At 45.7% G+C, this 11,653-nt stretch overlaps 3 protein-coding genes across 6 annotated transcripts in view; 1 reads left to right on the top strand and 2 right to left on the bottom strand.

The window, feature by feature from the left end:
* Positions 1-49: 49 nt before the first annotated feature.
* The window catches only part of LOC115552085 (DNA-directed RNA polymerase II subunit RPB2-like), a 13,994-nt gene continuing 2,390 nt past the window's right edge, over positions 50-11,653 (top strand). Inside the window, exons 1-4 of one of the 4 annotated variants that reach the window (XM_030367848.1) lie at positions 50-332; positions 649-845; positions 7,275-7,334; positions 7,468-8,039. In XM_030367848.1, the coding sequence (XP_030223708.1) occupies positions 253-332; positions 649-845; positions 7,275-7,297 (300 nt within the window). In that variant the 5' untranslated portion in view covers positions 50-252 and the 3' untranslated portion in view covers positions 7,298-7,334; positions 7,468-8,039. Of the gene's footprint in view, positions 333-648; positions 846-7,274; positions 8,040-11,653 lie in introns of those variants that run through there. The other 3 variants (XM_030367846.1, XM_030367845.1, XM_030367849.1) reach the window with 3 other exon arrangements.
* igfbp7 (insulin-like growth factor binding protein 7) lies at positions 1,628-8,522 on the bottom strand. Its single transcript, XM_030367838.1, has 5 exons — positions 8,033-8,522; positions 6,333-6,442; positions 4,011-4,118; positions 3,171-3,297; positions 1,628-2,528 (listed from the first exon to the last, which is right to left on the bottom strand). The coding sequence occupies exons 1-5, from the start codon at positions 8,448-8,450 to the stop codon at positions 2,506-2,508; spliced, it is 786 nt and encodes a 261-aa protein (XP_030223698.1). The 5' UTR covers positions 8,451-8,522; the 3' UTR covers positions 1,628-2,505.
* cox18 (cytochrome c oxidase assembly factor COX18) overlaps positions 8,888-11,653 on the bottom strand; it is a 6,969-nt gene continuing 4,203 nt past the window's right edge. Inside the window, exons 5-7 of the mRNA XM_030367831.1 lie at positions 11,032-11,147; positions 10,162-10,269; positions 8,888-9,214 (exon numbers count right to left, since the gene is read on the bottom strand). Of these exons, the coding sequence (XP_030223691.1) occupies positions 9,047-9,214; positions 10,162-10,269; positions 11,032-11,147 (392 nt within the window). The 3' untranslated portion in view covers positions 8,888-9,046. The remainder of the gene's footprint in view (positions 9,215-10,161; positions 10,270-11,031; positions 11,148-11,653) is intronic.

Raw genomic sequence — 11,653 nt, 5'->3', positions numbered from 1 at the left:
CATAATCACACATGTGGAATTGCACCTTGGCCTATTCGGCATATTGAACCGTCGGCCTAATGCGCCTCCTTTTTGAAAAGTCGGACAAACGGACCTTCGGACCAATGGGTTCCGTTTTCGGAACATTGAACCGTCGGCATAGCGGCATGTCGATCTAATGGGAAATATTTCGGACCATTGAGACGTCGGAACAATTACGCGTCGGAATTACGGCATGGCACCGGGCCCACATACTACCAGCCCCTCAAGCACATGGTGGACGACAAGATCCACTCCCGGGCCCGAGGGCCGGTCCAGATCCTCAACAGACAGCCCATGGAGGGCAGATCGCGGTAGGAACCCATTGCCTTCCTTTGTCGCGCACTCCGACTTTCCAACATTCTGTTTCTCTCGTACAGTTTCTCTATCTTTACGTCTCCTTCCCCTGTTTCTCTCTGTCTGTCTGTCTGTCTGTCTGTCTGTCTGTCTGTCTCTCTCTGTGTCCCTCCTCCTTCCCCTGTCTGTCTGTCTGTCTGTCTTTCTCTCTGTGTCCCTCCTCCTTCCCCTGTGTCTGTCTGTCTGTCTGTCTGTCTGTCTGTCTGTCTGTCTGTCTGTCTCTGTCTCTCTCTCCCCCCTCACCCAACCAATCGTGTTCTGCCCTCCTCCCAGTGATGGCGGTCTGCGTTTCGGTGAGATGGAGCGTGATTGTCAGATCGCCCACAGCGCCGCCCAGTTCCTGAGGGAGCGTCTGTTCGAGGCGTCCGACCCCTACCAGGTGCACGTGTGCAACCTGTGCGGCCTCATGGCCATCGCCAACACATGCAACCACACCTACGAGTGTCGCGGCTGCCGCAACAAAAACCCAGGTACGCCAACGGGCCATGGCCACTTCCCTTGTTGCACACGTCTCCCTCTGAGCCACTGCTCTGTTTTCCTGTCTGCATTAAGTAAGTTAAACTAATGTTTTCTGTGCCTGTTTCTATCCCTAATTTGAACACTACTCTAGTACGTCACTACCACAAAAAGTCACATCACTATCTGCTTTTTAAATCCAATCAGAAATGTATTGAATATTTCGAGCAAATTTTCTGATTTCAGCCAATCTGAAGCCATTGCAACGACGTGTGTGTTTCTTCCATGGGGAACTAAGAATAAGGAACCTGTGCCCCAAGGCAAAAGTCGCAAGAGGATGAAAGGGGCCCAATGCTTATGACCTTAGCTGAGGGTGTTTGAGGGGTCTTTTTACCTGAAGGGCCTTTGGGTCAGAAACGGCCGAGTGAAGCTAACCTGACAGCCATGTGATCCATCACATGCCATTTTAAAAATAAATACAAATCTATGCCCTGGCCTCTAATCCTAACACCCAACCCGATCAATTGTGTTGCATGATGGCAGTAAACACAGGAGCAGTCTAGATTTGGTTTGAACGATTTAAACCTGACCTGATGTTACCCAGGACATCATACCTGTCTATCTTCATCTCAATACTGGCCAATCGCCCGATCCCTCTAAACTGTACAGTTCAATTCATTATATCCTGAGCATAACTGCTCTTTGATTGGATGCCCATTTTCAGCACATTTCCTGTTTGCTGTTGGTAGTGGAATGACTGCAGTGTACAGTACTTTGAAAAAAAGGGTAAAGCATATTTAAAATGATAGCATATAATTTTCAGCCTTTCACAGTACAACAATTCAAGACATTCATTTTAGTTGTTTTACTATTAGTGACACTGAAACACAGAACATGGCTTATCTCAACACATTTGTTGTCCTTACCCAAAATGTTAAATTTCAACATACAGCTTACACACACATTTCTATATATAAAACTAAATGTCTACTTCTACTGCCCAAAAAAACCCCATGATTTATACTTAAGCTTTTCTAATATTCCATGGTGTACACAGCTACGATAAAGATAGCACATTCCGCATTCCGTTTCAATTCCTGTTGAAAGAACGACTTTGCCTCAGTGACTTCGCGTACACACTGTCCCAAACACAACGGCCTGTTTTGTTAAGAGAGCAAATCCCGTCTGTGTGGGAGTTATCGGTGGTGTTTGGCTAGTGGGTCTAAGCCTGTGGAATGAGGGCCTGTGTTTTGCCTGCCTGTAACGTCATGTCACTTTCCAGCACAGTTGAAGTTCATAATATAGAAATGGTTTTAATGTGGTGTGTCTGTGTGTGTGTGTGTGTGTGTTGGGGGAGGGGGGGTGACTGGGAGCGTCTTTCCACATATCTTGCCCGAAGGCTTTGCCTAGTTACAACATAACACCAATGAGCATTGCCTGTATGATGATATGGCTTTGTTCTACATTTCTAAACACAAGAACTTCCGTGAGATGAAGAGAACAGTGGTCATAAAGCATAGGTTTCAATAGACGATGAGAGCCAACTTTGATTTCACAAGGGGAGGATTTTCGTGTTTCAGTTCTGGAGAGCTTGCTTCACTAGCGGATTTATAAGCATCAGGTTTGTCTGTTTATTCAAAGAATTAATGATTGGTTTAATTCGCTGTTCTCCACTTAAAGCTCTTCGTCCTTGTTCACTGAAAGAAAGAGAAATTCAGTTATTAGTTTACACAATATGAAAGATTTTCTTCTTTTGCTAATAACTTTCTCATCTTTATCTTCGTCTGTTCATGCCCTTCTACACCAGCAAGACAAAATAAGTTGCCAAATGATCCATCAAACAAACCCCATGTTATTATTTTAGTGTCATAATTTGACGTGAACTCATTAAACCTTTGCATTCCCCATTACCACTTGGAGAGCGATGTGCTGCCTGTGGGGACGCTTCTGCACTATCAATGATGTGATGTCGAGCTGGATGGAAAGAATGGGCTTTTAGTCCCCCTTGAGCAAAGCTTTTCTAGCGCAGGGATCTGTTAAAGCCTGTGTAGGAAAACACCCAGAAACGCATGTCTGATCATGGCCCCGGGCCCCATGCAAAGGCCTGTATTAGGAGGCGATGAGAGCCATGACTTTTCAAAATCTATACTCATCCAAAAGGTTTGGATTCTTTTTTACATTTTTATTTTGCACATTACTGATTTAGTTTAAAAGTTGAAAGTACTTTTTAATTTTGAATGCCCGGCCAACCCCAGCTTGTGTACTGGGCCAACCCCACCTTGTGTACTGGGCCAACCGTAGCCTGACTGTGCGCTAGGCTAGCGATAACCCCGAGGTACCTTTCTTGATGGGGATGTCGTCCAGGGAGTCCACGACGTGGATGGTGGCCACAGCCGAAGCCTCGCCCTTGGTGTTGGCAGCGTGACACTCATAAGACCCAGCCTCGTCCACACTGAGTGGAGAGATCTTTACAAAACAAGGAGGAGGCAAAAGAAAACAAGACAAAGAAAAAGAAAAATCACTCCCGTTATCCTCTCAACTGCCACGTGGGAAACGTTATTGGTTCGAATGTCAGCCCGGCTGCGGTAAACAAGCCCAGCACAAGACACAAACACTCTCTTCTGTGGCCCCGCGTTCACTTCAACCGGTGTCTGGGAGTCTGGCCTTACACCTGGCAGGACGTTTAGATAACCACTGCAAAGGATAAACATCTATGGAGAATTCCCACAACATGCTCTAAATCATGTCCAAGGTCGCTGTAGGCAAACATTGGCATTCCTCATCTATTTATATGAATTAACAAATTAACAATATGCAAGAATCGATGACAGTCTTATGTGAGTTCCTGCATGCAAGTGTGCGTGCATGTGCACACTTCCAAGGACCCAATTATGTGGACCAAATCGTAATTAAGCCATTAATTCAAACTCTATGAGTTTGTGTTCATGCGTTCATGCATCATTTGTGTTCTTGCATCTTTGAATTTGTGTGTGTCTGTGTCTTTGGGTGCGTGTCTTTGTGCAAATGTGTGGGAGTGTGTGTATTTTGTATATATGTATATCTGCCGATGTGAGTGTTACATGTGTGTCTGTGTGTGTGTGTGTTTGTTTATGTTTGTGTGTTCGTGTATGTGTGTGCGTGCCAGTGTATATGCATGTTTGTGTGAGTGAAGTACTCACCAGCACCCAGCCAGTGACCTCGTGTTTCTCTGGTCCTCCGCGGGTCTGGATGGCCAGGTTGTCCTTGTCCCCAGGAAGAAGCTCCATCCTCCCTTTACCGCTGACCAGCTGGGGCAGCAGACCACAAACACTAAGAACTCATCATCATCATCCTATTTTAGAAGGCGCTTTTATCCAAAGTGACTTACAGTGGACTCAGATGCATGCTATTAAGGAACAGGTATGGGTAAGGGACATTGGGGTCTCGAACCCAGTACCTTTCAAGTTGGCAGTCAAACAGGATATAACCACATAGACTAGATCTGGCCCCTGATGGAGATAATCATTAGCATTACGATATGCTTTAGATACACACAAACACCGCTGCTCAAGTGCTTTCCCCTCTGTCTCCTATTTTAACTTGAACTGTTTTCTCAAACAAAAAACACAGTGTTGTCCTCCTCAATCTCTTGATCTTAACATGACTAAGACCAAAACACGAGTGGGTTTTTCCTGTCTCTCTTTATTTTAGCTTAGCTTGTCTAGACTCAGACTAAAACCCACCCCCAGCACTCCCTCTCTGCAGCACGACTTGTCTTGTCTCAGACTGTTTCCAGAGAAGGCAGGATCACAGGCAGGGTCATGCTCAAGTGTTTGCCATAAAGCTGCACAATGTTATTCCCACTGATCTAGGATCTGCTCCGGTCTTTGCAGCTCCTCCCCGGCCACTGGCAGCCAGCGGCTCTCCAAACAGCCAGGAAGAGACGCTTGGCTTCAGAGCCTCAGAGACACCAGAGTAGAGAGACTCCTGGGAGCTTGATTTCTCTGTCCTCAGACACGGATGGAGTGGGTATCTAACTGTGAAAGTCACTGTTTTAGCCCTCACCAAGTTTGGATGTCAGATCGAGGGAAGTGCCGGAAGTTGTCTAAATTTAGCGGAGGAGTCATACATTTTCTCCACTCTGAGATTATTTACCTTCCCCTTCTTCTCTCTATGAAATTTTGTTTCTAGTGAGTCCCATGATATATTATACAGGGACGTATAACTCCTACTTGAGTAAGTGAGGGTTGCTATAAATTACACTCCAATACTCACTCTTTCTCTTTTTTTCTCTCTCTCTATCCCTCTCTCTGTGACCTTGGTCGGGCCGGTCACGAGTCACCTCCCACGTTTTCCTCCTCTCTCTCCTCTACCCCCACCCTCCCTCCCTCCCTTTCCTGCCTCTCATTGAGGGTTTGACCTCCCCTTCGATTGTTTCCACTCTTGTCACCTCCTCACTTCGACCTCACCTCTGCACTCTCTCTCCCCTGCGTCATGGAGCACAAGCTGTGAGTTTTCTCTTCAGGTGGGATGGCCCGTACCTCCTCATTCCCTACCTCCTTAATACTTGTCTCCTATGATCAACTCTCTGCAAACCTCAGACTTCACTCAAATCCTTGACATGCTCCGAACAGGAATTCAAATATTCCAGGGGCCCTGTGAAGCGAGCTATGGGAGACAGGAATGCCAAGTTCATGTGATTTCATCTCCAAGCCACCCCCTCCCCCACCCCTCCCTAACAAGACAGTGGATGAAGTATGTTGTGTGTAATCGGTTCCCAGCTGGTACATGAAACCACTGGCCCTTTAAGAACACATGACATGAATAGAATACAATGAAGATGAATTTAGCTATGGTCGCTCCTGTCCTGTGTCCTGTGTTGGATGTTTGCTCCCGGGTACACTTGACCGACAGTAGGTGAGGCACTTCAACTTGACGGGAAGCAGGAGTTTAACGGAGTGCTGTTATTTCCTGTGGAGTTTGAATGAGACACTTCCTCTGTACGCGCCGCTTGTTGAAACACACTGGGCCGCCAAAGTACAATGGCCGGAAGGACGGATTAACCGAGGAAATCGAATGAGTCCAGTTGGGATTTGTTGCGGTCATCCTGATGGAGCAAATTTGTATAAATAACCATGACAATGTGTGTGTGTGCGTGTGTGTCTGTGTGTGTATGCGTGTGCGTGGGTGTAATGTATATGCGTGTATGTGTGTCTGTGCAGTACTCCCAAGCATCCAGTGTGTCACTCTTCCCAAACCAAATTCCTTGGTATGATGTGCTTGCCAAACACTCTAACCCGCTGCCAGTGACGATGTTAATTAAAGTCATGACCTCAGGGAGCTTGAGGTGCATTCGGTTTCCCCCACGACTGACCGTCATGAACATGGGACTTATTCACCTTGCGTTTAGAACCAAGATGGAGCTAAGACAGCCGCTATAGGTGAATTAAGGCCCATGGTGTTGCGTTATTTATATCTGCTGTTGCGAGTGCGTAAGGAGGCCTGTGAGGGACATATCGTACCTTCTTCCAGGTGACGACCGGGGTTGGGATGCCGATGGCCTCGCAGCTCAGATATACCTGGGAGCCCGAAACGTTGTACACGTCCCCTGGGGCCGTCACGATCACCGGTGCTATAGAGCAGAGGGAGAACACGTGGCAAAAGTCGTTTGCTAGATTATTTTTAACTTAGGCAAAGCATAACAAGCTGGTACATGGGTGAACTAGGGCACTTGGCTTAGGGATGGCTACACGTAGACTGTTGAACATTGGGGTTTGAACCCGGAACCTTTAGGCTTTGAGTCAAACCGTTTATAACCAATCGATTATTGTGAGGTTTATCTTTACTATAAAAGGTTGGGATGTAGTCTATCATGAGAAGATAATCTGAGTGATAGGGGAGTTGAAATATAGAGGGAAGAATTGCGTTAAAAAAAACAAAAGAAACGCTCTCATGGATATCAAACAGGATTATAACACACATTCCTCGCCGTTTCTGTGCTTTGGGAAAATGCAACCAGTGGCTTTGTGCAGCTTGGTTAAGTATTTCACCCCTGGCCAGCTTCTCAGTCAAGTAAGCTGATCTGTTGTTTTTTTTCACATAGAAAAAGGGAGTCATGATACATTTATGGTAATGGAAATCATTAAAGATATTAAAGTGTGTTCATAACATAAATCCACTTTAAGTGGTGGCAAGCTGCCTTTTAAAAATAACCATAATAATAAGGACAATGTGTTTACATTATTTATCTCCCCTTTTATTTGTAGACAAACCAACCCTATTCCAACTAAGTTGCATTTGTATTATTGTTAAAACAGAAAAGATAATATATTATTTAGAAATCGATACAAAACATTGTAGCTCAAGACTTATATATTTAAGAGATGTGTGTTTAACTGGTGCATTAGAATAATTGTCTCACATTTCTGTTTCCCATCAAATCTTTCTAACGTTGCGGGGCCAAGCTCCACATACAAGCGGGACGTGACAACGGCGAATAGAGAGGCGACCAGATCTACAACCCTGTGAGTCAGCCTACGCTCCCACACATTTCAATTGATCCTTGACCCTGCAGTGTCGCAGAGAGATAAATCAACAGGTTCTCCATCATTAACATCTGCTTCACATTGTTTTAATCAAAGTTGTTCTACTCCTCAGGCTCCTCAGCCAGAGCTACTGAGTCAAACTATCTCGTTCTACGAGAGAAGGCTATACTGACGCAACATAACGGCCAGTGCTCGGTAATAATTAATAGTGTGCTGGTTCAGTGGTCCTCCACAAACACCCACACGCACACCCGCACACCCATCAACAGGGTGCGTGTGTGTGTTTCTATGGGGGGCCTCTTGGTTTTAACAAAGAGCCCTTCTCCTTTACAAGAGTATACGGCCTGCTGCTGGAATTCAGCTACGGCTGGGTCCAGGATAGGGCTACTGTTTCCAGGGCCAGGGATGGCCTACTTTATCACGGGTAGGTCTACTTCACCACCAGCCTTCATGAGGAAGGGGGGCGTGTGTGTTTACTCTGACCACATGCCAAGCATTCAGACTAAATTGTTAGCGTAGTAAAACCAATAAAAAAGTTGATGAAAATCAATAATATAATTTACTGACCGGCGTGGAAATCTTTTTTTGCTAAATTGAATTTAGGCATGGTGGTTAATATTCTATATAAGCTTTTGGTTCATGTTGACTTCTACGCCGAATGCTTTTTGAACCCTCACCTGTTGCACATCTTCCCTTGTTCTGCGCAATGATCGCCTCCTGCTTCGCCGCGACGGCTTTGCTGCTGGCGGCTTTCAGGTCGCATCCCGTCTGGTAGGACACCCCGTCATTGCCGCACACCTCGTAGTTGGCTTTACAGGCGCACACGCCTGCTTTGCTCTTCTTGTCCTTGTCGGACTTGACGCACTCCAGCCCCGACGCGCAGCGCCTGGCAGCGGCTCCGCGCCCGCCGCACTGCTCGCCCGCTGCGGCGTTGCAGACGACGCAGCAACCGCAGGAGTCGAGCGCCGAACCCGTCGCACATCCGTCGACGGGCAGCGGCTCGCAGACCGTGAGTTCGCAGGTACCACAGCTGCGCGAGACTCGGCTCGCGGACACCATGGACAGTGACACGACGACGGCGTAAAGAATCAGCATGTTTGCAACAGAGTTCTGGCAGTTCTGTGTGCAAGGTGTTGCAGCTTTCAGTGAGCTAAATTAACTGTACCAGCAAAGAGTTCTCGCTGTAATAAAAACTTGACCACGCCCACAGTGTCACGCCATTGGTGCCTTTCAATCGGCCCCTGTCCAGTTCATGTGGGGCCCCTCTAAAGCTTCACGCTATTATACGTTTTAAAGATAAGCTCAAACGTTAATTTTATAACAAGGTAATAGACAGATATAATATCATCGTTGATGATACTTCCTATCTATCCATCTCTAAAGACCAGCAAATCATTGAAAGTGCAAGTTCATAAGATCGGTATGTTGGTGTTTCATTCTAAACGAACTAACCCATCAACAACTTTTTTAGTTACTTCTGCAAATTCCCAGTTACAAAAAGGCATCTTATGCATACAATAAACACAAAATCATGGGTGACGTATTTTACATCAGAGCACAAAAGGTTTATTTGATTTGATTGTTCCGAAGTGTGGCCAAACATGTGCCATACAGAAACAAGTTTGGCTAAACTTAACACATTATGTCACATAAAAAACACACACACACACACACACAGACACACACACACTTCATGGGAGGTACTTTTTCCTGAGGGCGGAGGCCAGGTCCCGGTAAGGGGTTTGGGAGTCGGACCTTAGCGGGGGGATGTGGCAGGCCATGCGGAAGCGTGGGGAGCGCAGCAGCAGGTTGTGTCCCAGACCCACCAGGCTCGAGCTCAGCCAGTAAAGAGCCAGGGACTAGAGAGTGATAGGATGGTAACAAAACGAGGAGAGCGCGTTAGAGAGACGATAACCAAAGCCTGTATGAGGACCTAGTAAGGAAAGCGTTCCTATTCTGAAACAGAAACATCCAAGCAAGACACAGACGGAGAGACAGTGAGTGAAAGAGAGACATAACATGATGCTCCTCAAAGATGCTGATAAGACACATTTCAAAAGGCGGACAAAACATCAGGTGTGCGTGTGCAGACTCACTCACTGTTGGCATCAATCACATACACATATCTACCCAGTACCCGCAGTGAGCAAGCATGTCCAAATCGCTCAGCAAGAATGCAGGAGTATAGAAAGTAAGTAGACATGTTTTGGCACGTGTGCACACTGCATTAAGGTGAAGAAGTTTTCATGCATTTTGTAATTCACCAAAACATCAGCATGTATGTGTTTGTACACACACACACACACACACACACACACACACACACACACACACACACACACACACACACACACACACACACACACACACACACACACACACACACACACACACACACAGCTATTTGTGGTACCATTGTATTTTGGTTTAGTGTCATATCACAATATTATAACTAAATGTAAGGTTTCTCGTCAGAAAACCACTATGTACTTTCTCCATGTTTTTCTTCACGCAGAAACAAGTGCACCAATTGATGATAGATAAGGGGCATGCAGAGGCACGATGAGAACAATCAAGCTGTCCGAGAGTGTATGTGCGTGTCGGTGTGTGTGTATCGATGTGTGTGTGCGTACAAGTACACAAACTGAACATCACCCTGAATGAAACTGCAGTTATTCATACAGGTTTTGTTACCGGAAAATAAGTATACACATGTTCAATCATGCACATCCTGTGTGTATCTTTTTTATGATTTTGTAGAGATAAACACACTAGAAACCAGATACAAGGGGTGTAAGCGGCTCACCGAAGGGACGGTGGCCGCGATGGGGACCATCAGAACGGACACACCTCGCAGGAAGTGGGTCATGTACCGCTGTAGGGAAGACACCTGCAGTCTCTGCACTGCAAAGATCTGAGACACACATTGGGAGACAGAGACAGACGGACAGGGAAACAGACAGGCAGGAGAGAGACAGACGGACAGACGAGAGAGAGAGAGTCAGGAGAGAGAGACAGACCAGAAGACAGCCAGACAGATCAGAGAGAAATAGACAGACAGGCAGACAGAGATACCAGGAGAGAGACAGATGGAAAGAAAGACAGACATACAGGGGAGAGAGAGAAACAAACAGGAAGATTGACACAAAAGGAGAGAGACAGTCAGTCAATCAGGCCGAGAGACAGACCGGTGAACCAGAATCCCTGAGGGGAATTCATATGCCAGAGTGATGAGTGAGTGAATGGTCAGGTCACAGGTAACAGAGAAACCCTTTTAGGAAGGCTAGGTGTAGCGGAGGAACATCCAGGCCCAAACGGTAGGACTCAAAAAGTCTGGTCTGCATACGGTAATAAAAGATGGACATGTACGGTAGAAACTAAACATGGTCATCCATGAGTAAGCGCAAGTTCAAACACAACTTCTGCTGGGCTATATTTTGTGCCACGTGACCTGACTTGGGCCAACCAGAGCAACCGTCTTCAACCTGTCTCACTCACCCTCTTGTAATCTAGATCTAAAATACCCAAAATGTACACAACAACAAAAAATACATATAGCATATAAAATAGTAAATACTGACCTCTATAATCACCCTCTTGTAATCTAGATCTAAAATACCCAAAATGTACACAACAACAAAAAATACATATAGCATATAAAATAGTAAATACTGACCTCTATAATGAGCAAGTTAATGAGTCCAAGGGAGATAGGGAGGACCCAAGTGTGGTCTGGAAGGGTCAGGTCAGAGAACCACAGAGTGCCACCTGTTGACAGCTCAGTCTGCAGCGCTGGAATACACAGAGAAACATTAAATAAGCATTGATAATTACATTTATAAACCAACAGTATTTTCCGCCCTATAAGGCGCACCGGATTATAAGGCACACCCTCAATGAATGGCCTATTTTAGAACTTTTATCATATATAGGGCGCACCGGATTATAAGGCGCATAGAATAGAAGATACTGCAGTCAAACGTTTGACTGGGGTTGCGTTATGTATCGACTAGACCGAGCTGTGCTAAAGGGAATGTCAACAAAACAGTCAGATAAAGAAAACTTTATTAAGCGTTCTGACAACTCCGTTCACTCCCATGGTAACGATGTTCAAACGTTAATGTGCATATTAACAATATCTCCCAGCCTTGTTCAGTTGTAAACACGTAAAAGAAACACAGTCTGATACCGCTAATTCAAACGTTAGTGCATAACTCAACATTGTTCAGTTACGTATAACACGTAAAGCTCATATTTTCAGTTCAAATCTATCTGGACCTATGCGGTTTCGTGTTAGG

Source organism: Gadus morhua, chromosome 10 (genome assembly GCF_902167405.1).
Source record: "Gadus morhua chromosome 10, gadMor3.0, whole genome shotgun sequence".
Lineage (NCBI taxonomy): Eukaryota > Metazoa > Chordata > Actinopteri > Gadiformes > Gadidae > Gadus > Gadus morhua.
Note: the sequence above shows the minus strand (reverse complement) of the source record. Positions and strands in the feature narration are given on the sequence as shown.